Source organism: Empidonax traillii, unplaced genomic scaffold (assembly GCF_003031625.1).
Source record: "Empidonax traillii isolate 1590-97213 ecotype Southwest subspecies unplaced genomic scaffold, ASM303162v1 scaffold352:size1026972, whole genome shotgun sequence".
In the NCBI taxonomy this organism is placed as follows: domain Eukaryota; kingdom Metazoa; phylum Chordata; class Aves; order Passeriformes; family Tyrannidae; genus Empidonax; species Empidonax traillii.
The window spans coordinates 191,745-210,713 of NW_020955545.1; the positions used below are offsets into that span (position 1 = coordinate 191,745).

The 18,969-nt window shown below is 38.1% G+C and overlaps 1 protein-coding gene across 17 annotated transcripts in view; it reads right to left on the minus strand.

Moving 5' to 3' along the window:
* The window catches only part of DLGAP2 (DLG associated protein 2), a 457,096-nt gene that overhangs the window by 21,001 nt on the left and 417,126 nt on the right, over positions 1–18,969 (minus strand). For all 17 annotated transcript variants that reach the window (XM_027892460.1, XM_027892444.1, XM_027892443.1 and 14 more), the window contains 3 exons: positions 14,395–14,744; positions 2,825–2,910; positions 1,277–1,692 (listed from right to left, as the gene is read on the minus strand). In XM_027892460.1, the coding sequence (XP_027748261.1) occupies positions 1,277–1,692; positions 2,825–2,910; positions 14,395–14,744 (852 nt within the window). The remainder of the gene's footprint in view (positions 1–1,276; positions 1,693–2,824; positions 2,911–14,394; positions 14,745–18,969) is intronic.

Below are 18,969 nucleotides of genomic sequence, written 5' to 3' on the forward strand. Positions count from 1 at the left end.
TCAAATAAAAATATTTTATTATTTATGCTTCGACAACCCCTAGGAGGCTATTGAAGTCTTCACAGTATCAGTGCAAGGGGGAAATTCTCAGCTCAGCTCTGCCATGATAAAATAAGAACAAAACCTACAGTCCAGAAAGCACCAGAGGCTGAATGAAGGAAAACCAGACTTACACACTCCTCCACCCTAAATCCTATGTTGTTACTTGGCAGATTTGGACACAATGTAGTGTAGAAATGTGACTGTTAAAAAAAAAAAAAAATAAAGGTGATGTAAAAACATAGACATTATTTATTTTGAAAAGGTCAGCACAAGAAATAAAATTTGGCCTTTTAGTCACCATGCTGGCCTGTCTCAAGACTTGGGGGTAGATCATAGCAAAAACTCATTGAGAGGGAAAGAAGATGACCAGGAAAAAGTACATGGAGGGAGTGCAGGGAAAGATGCTAGTAAGAAAACTTAATATGAACTAATTTGTGATCTGAGAAAATCTCAGCTGAGACAATAATTCAGATTGTCAGAGATTGAAATATTTATAAAACTGAGCCTGAAGAACAAGGATAATTGACCTCAAAGGGAGTCATAGGGAGTTGGCTACTGAGTGCTAGGACCACTTTGATATATTACTATAATTAGTGCTGGCTTGGATCTTGTTCCAAAATAGTCTACGTTATTTTTCACTTTAACCTATCACTCCTTTCAAGGGGTCTACAGGACATGAGAGAATAATAATGACAAAACTGTAATACAAAAATACAACTGAATTTTCTAATAATGCATGTGCCTGTGTGACTGCAGAAGTGCTTTAACTATTTTTCTTGCCTACTCCTTTCTGTTCTTCCAACAGGCTGAAGTGCCTGTAAAGGAATTTTTAAAATGACTGTTCATTATAAGAGTTAAAATTGCAGGTTTCAGGAAAAGGGTGAACCAATGTTCACATAGGACCACCCTGTGTGCTCTGGCAAAGGGTCAATCACTGGAGCCATACAAGTGAGTGGGAAGGATGTGTCAGAGTTGGAGCTGTGGATGGAGCCATTGCAGCATCTGAGCTGTATCTAATACCAGACTTCAATCCTGCATTTGACTCTAGAGATGGCTCCTTAAATACTTCCACAAAACCTTACTCTGGGAAATGCTGTCTTGTGTAGTCAGCTGCAGGATGTTGGTTCTGTGGCGAGGCTTTGGTCCTACAGTATGAGTAAGGAAAAACCACAGGTCCCAGCTTTATCCTAATATATTTCTTATTTTAGCAGACTTCTATAAAAAAAGTTCTTACTTTCTTCAGAAAGGTCATTTTCTTCTGCTTCTCTTTCCATTTCTTTGCACCATCCCTCCATTCTCTTAGTTTCAGTATGTAGTAACTTCATAAACCAAGATCCGTCCCGTCGACAAGGTGACATTCGACCAGCCTCTACTGTCTCAATGGCTGGCTCCAGCCAGGGTTCTGGTGGTGGAAGGTTTGTTGTGTCAACTGGGGTCCTATAATCTTCTCTGTAACTGAACAGTCCCTGTGTCCGTACAGTTCTCACTGCACTATACTGGGTGGGTGTACTGGGCTCTGAGTGCTGCTGGAATGATGAGCCAAACTGAAGTCCCTTGTCTTCCATGGTGATGTGTCCTGGAAAACCCTCCAGTTCCAGGTCAGCCTGGACAGCTGCTGTTACACTGTTTGAGCGCTTGAATCGTCCGTGCCTTGGTGAAGAGGGAAGAAAGAAGAGGGATTAAGACATAAAAATAACATATGTGATAATACAGAGGCATATCTCTGAAATAAGGCAGCGAATAGCAACAGAGAGGAAAAACAAAATGCACAGTGGCATCATTGATCTGAGCAAGGATACAAAGGAAAAAAATTCAAATTATCTCTGGAAGCAAATATTGATTTATTCTCATATTACAAAATAACATGTATCATTAGTAAATGAACCAGAAAAAACTAGCAGAACTAGAACTTCCTGATAGAAGTCTGTAAAGCACATATATAAAAAAATATTCAAAAGTTAAGAATTTTAATTAGATAAAAACTGAAAATCTGCTAATTTAGGACTTTTAAAAATCCTCCAATAAAATAAAAATAGTAGCAGCAAGTTTAAGACTGAGAGTTGGGCGTTTTTTTGGCTTATAGGGTTGATTTTCTACACCACATAATGACATTTTAGAAAAGCTTTGTGGGAAAAAGTTAGATAGAGAAGCAGGAATTATTTGTGAAATCTTTTCACATCTGAGCCTATTGCCTCAAATTACATCTAGCCAATGATAGCAAAAGGCAATTAGCAACCAGATACTGTCTGACAGCTGCCGTGAAATGAGATAATGGTCTCAGTCCAGCCCTTGACAAGCAGTGCCTGCCAGGGATAACCTGTGGGTTAGTAGATGGTCCTGCAGCTTTACAAAACTAGAGGACTTAACAAGTGTAAAAGCTGATTCTAATTTAGGAAAAAGGTACCATGGATTACACCCTAACTGGTATATCTCCTTGGGTGGACAAGGAAAGCCTGGATCAGCATGAGGTGCCCTACTGAAGGAAGACTGTTCCAATATATAGCTCCTTGTATTTGTTCTGCCAATAATGAAATTATATTAAGCTACTACTTCAATTTAATACTTTCACTTTCTTCCCTCCAATTAAAAACTGGAAATTTAGCCAAATATGAAGCAACTACTAAGTAATCTCTACAAATTTTACCAAATGACAAGCATATGTATAAATTTGGCTTTGTGAATTATTTAGGGGCAGTGCTTGTCAGATGCTTGTTATTAACTCTGTTTACAAATGTGTGTTGTGTTATAAAAGACTACAGATTTTTGCACATGCTTGAATTACCGTTTTTCATCTTCCACTTGTATTCCAACAGAGTGGTATTCCCGTAGGCCTCTGCTTTCAGTATCTGAATCAGTTGCTGTTTCCACCTAATTCAACACAAAAGATACATCTGGAGAGTGAGCATCGACAACTTAGCACTATTTCTTCACACACTCATTCAAGAATAATTATATATTTAATCTCTTACTGCTAAGAAACACCTAGCACAGTAAATTAAATGCAAACGGTATTCAGCCTAGTATCATTGCTTTGGTGCTCTGTCTTATTAAAGCTTTGCACAAGTACTTCTGTTCTGCTGTATAATTCCCTATTTCAAACGTAAGCAGATACAATTACACAGTTTGGTGGAATCAGGAAGTAAGCTTGGTCTGGAAGGGCTGTTCTTAGAATGAGGAATCCACAGGATAGCCCCTTTTTATATTATTATAAACCAATCTCATTATACGCCTTGATTTACAAAATAAAATAAAATCTCAAGTAGCCCCATAAGCTTGCAAGTGATAAAAAGAAATGGTGCAATGAAATTTTATTGACAACTGTATTGACAAATATAAAACCATTAAATGATATGAGGGATACAGCAGAATGCCCAGTCTCACCTTCCTTAATAACATAGTCCTGAAAATGCTATATCAAGCAAGTAATTTATGCAGTTTTTATAGTACTCCCATCTGAAATACACTTACCAAGATATATTCACAGTAGAGTTTTCTTCATGACGGAGACCACATTGCTTTTGCAAGTTTCTGTGGCATTTTATATAACACTCCCCACCACCACACCGCCCCCAAGTCTTTGACACAGACAGAGCGAGTGCTGCAGTATGGAAATTATACTGAATCAAGGGAGAGAGGCAGGATAAAAAAAACCCCAAAATCAACAGAACTGACTTTTCCTTTTGTATGATATTTTCATTGTTACATCAAAAAAATAATATCAGCAACCAGTTTTTCGATATGCACTCTCCATGTGTGGATTCACACAAGAAAACTTTTCCTCTTGCAGCAGTTACAGGCACCTCTGGAAAGAGCCTGATGGTCTTTCCAGCTGTCTCTCAGCCATATAGCCCCAATCCCACTAGGTTTCTGAAAGATTGCAGAGACAAAGAGGAAGGAGGATGGGAACTGAGTGGACATATGCACTATATTTCTTGAAGTCAGTTGCTGGTAACTTCTCTTGCCATCTTTAAGCAATAGCTCCATGTACATTCACATGGATGGGAATACCAGCAATTAGTACATGTTCATATCTACCTGTGTGTATGTCTTGGAGATGTTCATGAAAATAGCAACTGCAAGAACCCTCTAGTAAATGCTAATGGCACGCTTGAACTATACAGCGTAGCATCAGTCACAGGTTTGCCAAAATCTCTTGCTGTCAGTGTGGCACCTTCCAGGGAAAGACACATTTCCCAGCAATTCCATTTGTTCTGCATAAGGGCTAAGGGACAGCGCATGCTGACATCTGTTTCCACCTTGGCAGCTGCATGAAAGCTGGCTATATTCACTTGCATGGGCAGTGCACTGAGAGAACTAAAATATCAGATTTGATAAGAGTTTCCAGGACTTGGTGTTGTCAGAATAAAAAAAAAGATTCCTCTTGACGTTGGTAGTGAAAAAAAGCCTCAGTGACAGAGGTAGCAGCTTGGAGGAAAAAAAGCACGAACAACCAACCAAAAAAACAGGCAAGTGGGTTTCCTAGTTAAGATGAGTCTTGGCTGCAACACAACTGAAAACCTAAGCTGCTTGGAGGGTCACGGTCCCCTGCAAGAACATTGTTTTAAGTAGAACAGCCATAAGGTCCAGTTTCTTAGCACAAGAGGTATTTCTCAGGAAAGACAGCCTTATTTATAGCACAGAAGAGCCCAGAAGAGCCTTAGATAACAAGTTCAGGTCTAAGGAAGGAACTAGGAACTTCCTTATATGCTTTCAGTGATATGAGGAAAGCTGCCTAAAAAAAACATTCATTAGAGACAGATTGTTTTTCATTTCATGAATTAACTGGCCCAAGAATGAGATACTCATGTAGTCTGTTGAGGGCGAGCAGAGAGGCAAGTTACACTTGAAGCTTTGACTACTGTGGTGGGAGCTAAAATATACATGGACATGTTTTGAAGAGTGAAGTCAACTTATTCTCAAAGGGAGAGGGGATGACTGAGAGGGGACCTTATCAGTGTTTATCAGCATCTGAAGGGAGGATGTCAAAAGGATTAAGCCAGGCTCTTCTCAGGGATATCAAGCAATAGGAGAAGAGGCAATGGGAAAAAAACTTATGCCCTGGAAGTTGCACCTGAATATGAGGAAGAACTTCTTTCCTGTGTGGGTGACCACACACCGTAACAGACTGGCCAGAGAGGCTGTAGAGTCTCCCTCACTGGGGATACCCCAGGAACCATCTGGACGCAATCCTGTGCAGTGTGCTCTAGGACGACCCTGCCTGAGCAGGGAGGATGGATTAGATCACACACTGTGGTCCCTGCCAACCTGACCCATTCTGTGATTCTATGATAAGGTAGTGAATAAGAGCAGATAACACAAAATGCTTAGACTGTGGCTCTTGGGTGTGCCTATATGAGTGTACGAGAAAGATGATGTCTGAGGTGAGGAAACATTTTCTGGAGGAAGCCATCTGATGTTGAAATCATCTGGAGTAATCAGGAAGTTTAAACTGTTGCTAAGAGCTATGGGACTGGGGTTCATTCCCCAAAGCAACCAATCAGTCTAAGCTTAAATACATAATTTAGGAATATACTGAGTCTAAACTACAAAAAATAATGCCATGAAAAGGCAAGTCTTCAAAAAGGGATTTCATCTCCTGTAAATAAGAAGACTGGAAGATCTTGCTAATGTAGCAGCAACCATGGTCTTCCAAGCCATATTGGATGCACTGAGATACACTTGAGAAAAATCCAGGAGAGTTCTCTTGATCTCAGATAGAGTCACTGTCAAGCACTTACTGGAGGAGGAGAGTGGCAAAGGAGACAAATTTCTTTTTTATAGAGCAGAAAGGATTTGGCAATTTGGAAATTGACATTATAGGGATGCTTAAAATTCTGATCTCAAAATCAAGATTTCTTCCTATGCTCAGAAAATGCAGTGCTTATTAAAATAGATGACAGTGATACAGGAAATCTGATCTGTAATCTGCCTGGACGTGTGGAAAACACTTGATAATGTCTCACAAAACATCTTTGTATTTCAAGTAGAAGGACATGGATTTGATGGGCAGACTCACTGAATAAGAAATTGGGTGGATGCTTGCACTCAAAGGGTGCAGCTCAATGTCTATGTGGAGAACCTGGGTGTCTGGTGGAGACCACCATGTAAGAAGTGGTGGGTGTCCCTCAGGTGTCTGTACTGGGACTAGTATTATTTAACATCTTTGATGGTGATATGGACATTGGGATTGAGTGCACCCTAGGCAAGTTTGCTGATGACACCAAGTTGTTGGGTGCAGCTGACACACCAGAGGGCAGGAATGCCATCCAGGCGAACCTGCACAGGCTTGATAGGTGGGCTCATGCAAGCTCATGAGGTTCAACAAGGCTAAGGGCAATCCTGAACATGGATACAAGATCAATGAGTGGGTTGAGAGAGGCCCTGAGGAGAAGGACTTGGAGGTATTGTTGGCTGAAAAAGTGAATGCAAACTGGCAAAGTGCACTTGCATCCCAGAAGGCCAATGGCACCCTGGGCTGCATCAAAAGAAGCTCTCATGAGACCCCACCTGGAGTGCTGTGCCCAGCTCTGGGGATCCCAAAAAAAGGACAGTGACCTGTTGGAGCTAGTCCAGAGAAGGCCACGAAGATGGTCAGAGGGCTGGAGCACCTCTCCTACGATGACAGGCTGTTCAGCCCAGAGAACAGAAGGCTCCAAGGGCACCAAAAAGCAGCATTCCAGTACCTAAAGGGGCTATGAGAGAGCTGGAGAGGGACTTTTCACAGGGACATGTTGTGATAGGATAAGGGGAAATGGCTTTAAACTGAAAGAGGGTAGGTTTAAATAAGTATTAGGAAGAAATTATTTACTGTGAGGGTGGTGAAGCACTGGAACAGACTGCCCAGAGAAGTTGTGGATGCCTCATCCCTGTTCAAGGCCAAGTTGGATGGGGCCCTGAGCTACCTGGTGTAGTGGAAAGTGTCCCTGCCCATGGCAGGGCAGTTGGAACTAGATGATCTTTAAGATCACTTCCAACCCAAACCATTCTATGATTCTATTGTATTTTATCTTTCTATTGGACTGGGTCCAAAGGAAAGGACCAGCATTATTACTTCCACTTGTAGGGTTGTTGATTAAGATCTTTGAACTTATTCGAATGAACTGCAATGCCAGATGATGGTGTCAGTGATGGAGGCACAGAGTCCATGGAATTACAAGCCTTAAGGTTTGACAAGGGAAAAGAGGTTTATGGGTGGCCAGGCTGAATAAGCTGAGCAGATGGGGACACAGGATTTATCAGGGCCTCCTGCTCACTCACATGGCTCCACACGGAAGGACAGGACATTGTGTGCCAGTTCAGGCCTGAGACAAACAAAGCCAAAGATGAAGCCAAGCTGACACCTCCACATATGTCAGTCTTTGCTTTCAGTTCCTTCAAAAGTGCTACACTTCCTTCATAGAGCGATATGCTTAGGATGACCATTTCTACATACTGTGCTCCTTGGAACCTACTAAGTGAATTCTGGGGGATGAGGTGAAGACCAGATCTCTGAACAGAGCAATTTTCAAAGGAAGGTCAACAATATCTACTCGTGGGGCTAACATATGGCTAGTAACACTCTGGAAGTGAGAAGTGGCCAATTGGCAGAGAATAGACTTGTGCTTTCCACTAGGATGTCCAAGCAGCTCAGACATAGTGCTGTTGGAAACACAATGGTCTAAAGATGTAAACAAGGAAAGGTCTCTATGGAGAACATCAATTTGCCCAATTGATATTGTGGGAACAAAGCAGGCAGACTTGCAACCCAACATCTTCTTCCGCGTTACATATAGAAAGTGTATATGTTTTTGCCAGCTACATCGTTGGGTTAGTAGTAAATAGCCTGTCTTCTTTTGAACTCTGCTTTTGATGTGTGGAGAAAGATTTACCTTTTATATTTTGTATGGGTTGGTATCTTTTCATTGATGCAATATATTGAGAAAAAAAAATCTTTTCATCTATCTGATTTCAAGTGCTTTCTTACTGGCATTTCATCTAGAGATATAATCCTGAATAATTTACAATATGCAACTGACACCCAGAATTAGAGCTATAAATGAAGTAATACACTCTAAAATTTTATTCAAAACAAAATTATCAGAAAAATGATGGCCGAGGTATCAAAACAAGAATTATATTATTTACCTCTAGATATAAACCCTTTCCAAATTATCCTTCCCTCCAGTTTGCCAGAACTGACATTACCTAAATGACCTGATGATTGCCTTGATATTTTAAGGCTTTCATTTTCTCACTGTGCCTTGTAACAGCAGGGGAATGCCAATTTTTGTGTGTGTGTGTGTGTGTGTGTGTGTGTGTGCAATCTAAGATTGCAAATATTGCAACAATCAACAAAATGGAAAATGGAAGAAAATGCCAACAAAAGTAAAAGCAGGAAATAAGATAATAATTTGCAGTCATAAAGAAAATAATGAAAAAAGAAACTACATTTCTGAATGACAGATATTATAAACACTCCTGCTAGAAAACAGCAGGAAACTCTTTAATCAGATTGACCAGACTAGATTCAAATGAGCAGAGGAGAAAAAGTAATACATGTGGTTTGATTGTGTGGCTATTGAAACTCAAGTAAGTCTTAATAAATCTGTTGTTATTCTCCTTGATTCATTATTGTTTTAATACATGCATGGGTTCTAAAAGCCTTAATATTTGCAAATTGGCCCAAACTCAGCAAAGCAAAATAATGTGAAAAATTATATCTCTGTGTGATTATGAGGGAGTCTCCAACAGAAGAGGAATGAAAAAAAATAGCCAGTCACTGACCAAAAGCAGAAGAAATTAGTAGATCTAATACAGCACATCATCTTCCTCTCTCACTGCAAACAAAGACCTAAAGTTCTTTAAAGATCTGTATTTTTTCCCATGAAAAATGTTGTGTTATGGGGTTATGTCCACAAGGCTTATAATATTAATATCATTTGTAATGGAGCATCTTGAGATTATTTCTCTTATCGATGATAAGACATTGTAGGTCCCTTCCAGCTCAGGATATTCTCCAATTCCATGATTCTATGTCTTACCTTTCACAAAGACATAACACTCCCCTCCATGTTCTTTTCTGCTGACACAAGGAGCAGACAATATTATTAATTCTCTGTGATCAGTCACTGATGTCTGATCCAGTTCAAAATTTGAAAACTAACTATCAGATACTGGCACTGCCTTGGTAATAAATGATCTACAAGTAAATTATACAAAGACACACAAAATTATTTTAATAAATGCAAATCGCTATTGTAAATAACTTTCTTGTTATAATCAATCTTAGTTTGTTCAAAGACCCTCATTCTAGAAAAGGGTGTATGAAATAATTAATTCCTTAAAAGTATTTACTATGCTTTTTTAGCTGATAACTTTAACTATTTAAACCCAACCTTTATTTCTGTATTATAGCATTATTCTGCTCTTAAACACAAGCACTTAAACCTGGATACTGCAGCATAATATTGCAGTATCCTAAAAATTCCAGTCTAAGCTTCTATACATACTGTCTCTAAGGGAGACTTGAATCTAATATATTCAATGCATAAGAAAACAGATTTTAACCTGGTGACTTTCACTTCTCTCTCATAAACATCAGTCCACACTGTCTCTCCCTATGCGACTTCACTGCCCTCAACGGGTTTTCACTGATGTAACCAATTTATTCTATTATTAGAATTTAATAAACAATCTCTGATGAAATACAGGAAGGAAATAATTTATCCTTCCTCTCTTGCTTCTCAGTGATAAAAACAGTAAAAAAGGGTAGAAAACACTACATTTGACACTAGATCAAGTATATGTAATTGTGAATTCAGATAACCATTCTTAGGCACAGGGAAATCTCATTCGTATGCAGTGACTTCAAAGTAGGGGAAATACTTCAAATAAAACTACAGTACTCAGTGCTACTGCTTTCCTTAAGTGATGGAATACTTTTATCAGACAAAAAAGGTATACTCTTTCAAAATAATTTTTAGAAATCCACTAAAATAAATCTACATTTTCATGCTTGAGAGATTTTTTGTGCCTCACCACAGAGCTCCATTTTGCTGCTCCACTACTTCCCAACAGAACATCTGGACTACTCAAATACATGAAATGGCACAGCAAGTGCTAATTACTTCAAGAATATCATACAACAGGTTGAAAACTTTCTCTGGTCTTTTAATAAATACCTTTTTTGCTAACAATACATGCCAGAGTATAGAAGTAAGATGAATGTCAAACTAAAATGAGATTGTAGCAAGAAATAATGCACAGAGGAGAGGTTGCTCATAAGTTTTTTGGTCCAATTAATGCTAAGTAGCAAATTGCTCCAACAAATATTCACTGACTTCTCCAGGCCAAGGACTTCACACACTTCTCTCACAAAAACACAATCTTTCGTGAGTCATTTCAGGAGGAGAATGAAGAACACTTACTTCTAAGACTTTGGATCATTCATGATCCAAAGATCAGTGTAATCAATGAGAATATTTCTTTTGATGGATATGCATACACTGAAGTAAAACACTGACAAGGATGTTATAACTAAACAGTACAAAGAAAATGCAGATGCTCATCTGAGTACCTGTGATATGGGGGTAAAAAATGCTTTATGTTAAAGGGAAATTCCAGTTTGAGACTAAAGAATATTGTGAACAACATTTTTACCATGTGACATGAATAATGTTACTAAATATATATATATAAGTATTATCCAGAAGATCCCCTTTTGGCACAAAAAAATTCAGCCTGCAAATTATTGCACTAATTCTCCTGGTCACAGTCTTTGATTTATAAGAATTATTTGTTTAATGTAGATTCTGGAGATTATAAAAAAACCACTAGGTATTTCAAAGCGTCATCTCCTGATGATAAATGAAGATGACAGAGTTCATCTCTACACTACAATTAGTGCTTGTCTCCAAAAATACCACCATGAATCAGCCTTCACACCTAGAACATTAATTTCCATCTCATTCATTTCTGGGGTTTCTGTTCATTTTGAGAAGCCTTTATGTCTTTTAAACAGAGAATGTATGTTTCATAAGTATGACAGAAGGATGTATGTATTGAAACACTTGAAATAAATAAGGAGCAATTTCTTGACATGTTTCCTCATATATTTCACATTTCAAATGCTATTAATATGAAATGGTTTATAACTAGAGCAGATTTTGAATGTTAATCATTAGCATATATATCAGGGTGAGCAAAAGACTAAGGAAAATCCTGGAAAATGTCTTAGCAACAAGCTTGTTCTGACATAGAGGTTATTTTACTCTTGACAATCTCTACTTTCTGTTTTAATTCAAATACTTTGATTAGTCTTTTGCTGTCATAAGACAGATATGAAATTTATTGCTACTAATGTTACAAGAGTTTTATTCTTTATATGTATAGATTTTCTTAATATTGTTAAATTTTTAATCTCAAAATCAGCATTTTGCAATTCATTTGAGTATAGAAATCAACATTTTTTCCCAGTGCCTACTTACACGTCTGACAATATTCCTTTTGCTTTAAATATGGTAATGAAAAATAAAAACAAAAACAAAACCAAAAAAATCCCCAAAACCCACCAGCTGGAAAAGCTTTGTTTCTGAAGCTTTCTTTTTTTTTTTTTTTTCCCCCTCAAAATTCTCATCTGGGATAGGATTAACATACCATCAGATGGGCTACTGTATTTGTGCTGTTCTCTGTCTCTGCAGACAGGGTGCTACTGATCTTCGTACCAAGTCCAGTGCTTTCCTAGGAGCTTGGGCTCTCTGTGCATGTGAATACCAATCCTATTGGCACATGCCTAAATATGCCAGGACTATCTAAAGGGACTTCTATTCACTACATGTACACAAATCATATACACCAAAGACCTGGGAGCCCTAGGCTGGGTCCAGAGTATTTCTGCAATGCACCAGCGCTGTTGGTCATGGTGTATCTTTGTGCTTCTCTGCTCCTGTATGGAACTCCGTTGGCAAGCATTCTCACATCAATGTGTTAAACGAATGGAACATTAAAAAATGCACAAATTAACCATCCTGATAGCAAATTAAGTAATGCAAATAAATGCAAATTCAATGCATTATCCTGGCATGGAATGCAAATGAGAAAACAAGTAATTTAGTCAATCAAGGAAATATGCAAATAAAAAACATCCTTTTACAAGGTACTTTGATGCAGAAGTCTAAAAGAAATTAAATACTTCAAGTGTATTTTGAGTGCATAAATTACTATTTGTGTAGTTTGCAATAAGAATGTTCTACCCCGTGTTTTCATTCCATACAAACCTGGTAATAGTAATACAACAAAATGCATTTCCTATTTAAAAATACTGCAGAAATGTATTTTTTTTTACTTATGTGAAGTTTGAAACTTACTGCTGAAAAAAATTCTAAACAACCAGAATGTGTTCTTAGGCTACTGTTGCAAATATAACCTTATCTAATGCCAAATGGTACAACCAAGAAGCTTGTACTTCTCAAAAGATAAAAAATAGCTTGTCCTTCTAAGACCTACTATTGAAAACAGTATTTATCTTTCTTTTTCCATGCATGCACCTGAGGACCACCATTACAGGCCAAGCATCAGATCACAAGTTGCTATGGAAGATCCGCTGCCTTCATGTAAATCATTGCACAGGTGTTTTTGTGGACTATAAGCACATATTATTAAACACAGCACATATAAAGAAGGGTCAGAGCCCAGTGAAAAGTACTTCAGGTCATCACCTGCAGTAATAAACAAGATCAAGTGATGTAATCAAAGTTCCAGAGTTAATTGCTGGAATATCAGGAGCGACCAAATCAAGACACCAACATTGATAAACACCATTGTGCACAGCTGTTGTTAAGAAGAGATAAGAACAACACTAGATACTATTTATTTCTGAAGAGTAAGCTTCAGATTAGGGGCTAAAAGGTAGCAAAGATTATTTGCTGCTCCTTTGAGTTTTTCCGTGTTATCTGCTAAGCCCCTTCTCTGAACAATTCAGGATATACAAATTACTTTGTAAAACATTTGAAAAGTATCCATATGAATATTTTACCACTGCGGTTACACTGCATTCTACTCTTCTGCATCTGAAAAATCAGATAGAAATGCTTCTGTGTTGAGAAATGGGCAAACAGGTTGCTGTCAAAGCTGATTCCTTCCCATTAGTCTAATACATTATGGAACAACAAAATTATACCACACTAAAATGTTAACCTGTGAAGTTCAATCAGTAGCTGTGACATGCTTAACCCAAACAGCTTTCTCTAACTATACTGCGAAATTAATGGAAATTGAATTATTACTTTTTAAAGAAAATAATATACTTCCATGTCAATTTTTGTATATTTCTAATACACGGTCACTCACTGGGTTTTTTTTACATGGGTTATTACCTTCTCACGATCTATGTTGCTGTCACTGCAACACTTATAACTATGACGAAATAAATGGCATTTCATCTATAGCCGATCTAGCAAAAGTACATATTTTTAAGCATAGATGTGAACCCCAGTGATATAAAGGGAAATATTCATCAAAACAGAAGCTTAAATTTTCCTCTGCTTCTGTCTCAAAGGACTTCACATCCTTTGCAAGTTCAGCTTTCTAATTTTTATTACTACTTGGTATGTTCTAGAGATTTAAACAAATGACTATTGCTAGCTATCTAGTATTTTTCATTTAGTAGAAGGAATAGTAATCAAAATTTGCATTTGGAATTGTCTTATTTCATTTGCCTGAAACAGAACTTGACTGAGCTTTCCACAGTCTGACACATATTTTTTCAGGTGAAATAAATATTGTGGGGTTTGATGGACAAATGGAAGAATGTTCTAAGACTGTGTTTATTAAAGTAATTTCATTACTTGCCGTCTGTAAATATGCTGTATCTACAACACCACATTTCTTTCTCTTCCTTGATACAAGGATCCTTCCAGCACAACTACAAGTAAGGGCAGGGGGGCTCTTTTTAGGCAGAATAATTGAAGATCGAGTGGCATTACACATTTTCCAAAGTCAAAAGAGAAAGATAATGGGAAAAATACAGTCAAGCATTTTGAAGCTGGCTTAGTTCTATAAAAAGGACTGTGAATTCACAGAGAGAAGGAGATGAACACGCTGTTCACCTGTAGCACTGCAGTATAATTTTCATATCAAGTGTTAATGACAGGTAACCTCCCTAGAGATTTATTCATTCATTTTCTTCCAAGGTACAGCGTATTAGCCAAAGACTTTTCTGCACAGCCATGCTGCCATGATGTGAATTACAATTAACACTAAGCAGCCAGGGGGTTGTTTGTTAGATTATTAGAGCCAGTGAAGCTGAATGACTCATTCTATGCTATTTACAGACAGAAGACAAGAAATTCATCACAGACATTAATGATAGGCTACCTGAATCCCTATAGAGGAACGTCGACTCTTCAGAAACTCCTCCGCTTTTGTCACTAAAATGGCCTTGTCGCTGGTCCGTATGGAGGTGCTCTGGCCCTCGGACGCGTGGCGCTGTGCGGCTGCAGTCTCCAAGGCAAGATTCATGGCCTTGTTACTGTCCAAACTGTCGGTGGAGTTGTACATCCCTCGCCCATCCTGCTGCCACGGGGATATCCTCTGAGTCCGGCTGTCATGATATGCATCCTGGGTGGATTCTGTGCTGCTCTGTGCCGTGACTGAGATCAGTGGCTTGGAAGTGGTACGAGGCGGTACCGGCGGTGGTGTTTTTTTGTAACTTGTGTAAGTTACAGCTGTGGAAAGAATTAAAAGAAAAAAAAAAAGATAAAAATAAAAAAGAGGAAAAAAAAAAGAAAGAGAGAAACCAAGATTAATCTGATGGAAATTTCATAAGAGAAATCACCTTAAGATTCTGCTACTTAAAAATTTTTATGATGGGGCAACATAGAGCTTTTTGTGAACCTCGCTATTAGCTGAAAGTGTCTCTCAGAGTCAGATGGGTATCCACAGAAACATTTTATTTCAACCAGTAAGGAAGGAGTAAATGGGAGACCCAGATTACAGTGAAGATGAAAGAGAGTTAGTGAGGATATGTGTGTTAAGATTTGTGCTGGGTAGGTACACACTGGGGCTTCTGAGGTTGTAACCCACATGGGATAAAGCTCATAAGAGAAGTAAAGGAAATTTTTTTTCCTCTTCTCATCATCTGAACTGTGAGCTCTGTATGGATAAGTGTTTTAAGAAAGTAGCATCACTATACTGGAAAAAAATAGTATTCAGTAACTTCTTTATGGTACACCACACTTTAACCTTTTAAAATGTTTCCAGGTGCACTGGTTGGAATTAGGCAAGGTTAGCTACTGACTTGTGTAAGAAGCATATATTTTAAAAATATCCGCAATACAATTAATAAAAGGAAATTCAAGGCATGTAAAAAACATTGTAATATATGCAAAGCTATTAAGACTTTGATGAGCAAAGCAGTGGTGAGGCTGGTTTAACACAGATTCTGTCTTGCAGCACGGGGCTCAATAAAACATCCAAGAAAGCTCTACAGATGCAGAACTGTGCCAATATTGCTTCCTTACAAAATTTTAGAAATTTCATAGAGATTAATATGTAGTCATTAATATAACATAGCTGAATTTTCTAATTGGCTAAGCCCACTATACTTTTCTGGTACTAATAAGAACATTTCTGTAATGGAAGAGTGTTTTTCACAAAGCACATATAATCATAATTCATAAAATCAGCAACTGATAAAAAAATGCATTGTGATATGTCTGCCTGTGTTCCTGCATGGAGAAACCAAGTCCAATTAACTTCTTGTATAGTTACAAGAAGATAAAGTAAATTTTTATGTTTTCCCAGGCCATTTTGTGATTCCATAATTCTATGATATTGATAATGCTGAAATAACAAGATATATACATGCAGAGTGACTACATGACTATATGCCTTTTTCTGGTGTTACTAAATGCATTGACATTGCAAGAGTGACTCAGGTAGCTTTGGAATTGGGATTATTTGAATCCAAAAAGGATTCTAGAAGAGTTGCTCTTCCCATTACATAAAGATGGGCTGAGGAGTGATGAAGTCAGCCTCTCCAGTTGTGCTTTTTGATATAAGGCTACGTGGCAGCTTTCTAGAGTGAAGAGAGAAGCTTAGGAATTTATTAACACCTGGGAACTGCTGAGCCTGTATCACCAGGCTAGCATATGTGAAAAGTAAGCCTAGAGAAAACAACTCTTAAATATTGATTCTTGATAATCATAAATAAAAGGGTGATCATATATAAAAGAGAGCAAAGCAGAGCTAGGAAGCAAAAACCTTCATTTAAAGAACACTTTGAATTGCTACTGATGTTGCCCAATTCTGGTAAAGCTTTAAAGAGTCTTGCTCTGAGCTAAATTGCTCTAACAGAGTGAAACACATAAAACATGTGAAGCATGCTCTTCAGATTCTAAGACTGGGCTTCTTTTGAAGTGTCATTTTGTTGTCCTATCACCAGTCTTATCTTCTGTCACTTTTGTAACAGCAGTTAAGAAGGAAGAAAACCTGAATATTTTTTAGATTCGTCAGGGAATACAGAAAGTCAACGGAAGGGAGAGGCTGCAAAGCTTGGAAATTAAGACAGTGTCTAATGAGCTCAAGCAGTGGCTCTAAGGAATTTTTCCAATAAGACAGTAGCCATAATGCTGCTCCCTCACCTTCTCCCTGCAAATGTAGATGCAAGTGACCAAAGTGCTGGGAAAAATTAGAAATAGAGAAAATGGGGTGAAATAGGGTGAGTGATATCCAGCACAAAAAGCCAATTTTACCTATAACACAAAACAGGTTATCACTGTTGTAACGACTTTACTGTTTTTTACTGTCCGTCTGCACGCAAAAGAATAGCAGTGAATAATGAAACATATGGTAAATGTGATAATGAAACATCACAAGCAAGTATATCCCTATTACTAGGGCAGCAGATCACTTCTCTGTCTAATGAATATAAATGTTAAACTTCTGTTGCAACCCTTCATAGCTAATTTAATCTTCATTTACATTTCTAAAAAAGAAATTCTCCTTGTGGCAAAACCAAAACCACTTGCTTCCCACCCCCTCCCTTCCCCCCACCCTCCCCCCCCCGGATTGAATATTTTATTCTAGAAATTTCTGATTCTTTCACTGTGGTGACATGTTTTAAAGCCATCAAGTATTAGAGAAACTGCAGTATTCTGGCAAATCCCAACAAGTAGAAGAAATCAGGAGAAACACTGGAAACTTGTGAGAAACTGGCTACATATTTACAGTAAAATACAGCAGGAAGAAATCCTATTAATTCCTAAGCTACAGTCACAGAGATCAAATACTGAACAGGGAATAAAAAACCCCATCTCTACACAGTTAATGAGTTCATATCTGGAACAACAGTTTCAGAGACACAGAAACCTGGGAGTAACTGGAGACCAGCAAAATCAGGTGGAGACATGCATTTGTGAGGCAAATCTTGCCACCAAATTCTATTTACTTTAATCACTCAAGTGGTTCTAGTAAAGTAAATGAGACAACTTAGGTGAATAATGTGACTAAGACTTGTCTCAGACAAACTTGGTGTATGTTGCTGACTTAAGAGATGACTATGTAATAGATTAGGGGCTTGATAAAGGAGAAAGTAACCCAGTAATTCATAGTTTACTATTCATGCTTGGGTTTAGGTCTCTAATAAATATTGCCTTGAGGTCTGAAGCATGAAATTTTTTGTCGCTTTCAAATTGTTTCCATAAATAATTGCATCTGTGAATATTACAGTTATCAACAGTAACATGTTTGCCTATTATGCCCGATTCTTGGCCTTGGTACACATTATATACGGGGAGAAACATTTCCTTCTCCTAATAGAAAATGAGCTTTCTTTTTATTTATTATCCCCTTGGTATGCTGGTGGACAGGAGCTCCCGTCAGCTTTGCATCATTTGCTATTTTGTAAATTTTATTTGCCTTGGTAGTTATTAGTTCAAAGCAAGTATATAAAACTTCAGTGCTGCTTTGTGTCTTCCCCCTTTTTCAGTGCATCGTTCTGCAAACTCCAGAGCTGTGGTAGATTTTGTCATCCCCACAGGGAGGGCTGCCACTGGGTAATGCAGAGCGGGGTACTGAGTCCTGGCTGAGGACAGTGCCCCAGTAACTCCACCAAGGGCACTAGTGATGAAAGCTGAACCGGGAACAAGGAGATTCGTATGGAGGATCCTTGTCTTCAGTCAGAACAAGCTGGGTGTCAGAGGCACCACAATAGCGAGGGATGAGATCCAGCATGAGCAGGGGTGTGCAAGAGCAGAGCATCAGGAGGGCAGAGCTGCCACAGGATGGCTTCAGACTAATTTAAACTGTGGACTTCAGCAAGCCTGCTCCATGTTCAGACATATAAAGCATGAATTCTGGATAACCTTCTGTTATTTCTGGTGCTGACAGAAGATGACCAAAGATTTCTGATTTTTTTAGTTTTTTGAGTGGTTTTACTGTGCATATCCTGAAAACTCCTGATATTTCTCTCCCCAGTCCTGCTGCTGAGCAAAGTAAAGTAAAAGCAACAGCCCTCTGCTATGCTGTTTGTAAAATCTATAGCTGCTCTGAACTGCAAAGAAAAAGAAAGTAGATGACACAAGAGGTAAATGTCTTTTTGATGAATAAACTAAACACAGAAGGGATTATGAAAGAGAAACTAAAATTCACTTGTATTCAAATGCTAGCTTGATATAGAAAGCAGGATTTATTTTTTGACTATTTTAATAAAGTGGGGAAAATATAAAGTTAATAAGATACAGCCTATGTCCATCTATTAGCTTATAATAATCATAACTATAAAAATTGTAAACCCCAGTTCTAATTCTAACTCATATGAGTATTTCAGGCTTTCATTTGAATCAAATTATTAACTGTTTACGAACTTGCCCCACTTCACCATAAACATGTGCAACTGGTTCCCCTGGATTTTCCTTTAAGGATGTACATTTTTAGAGAACTAGAGAGAAA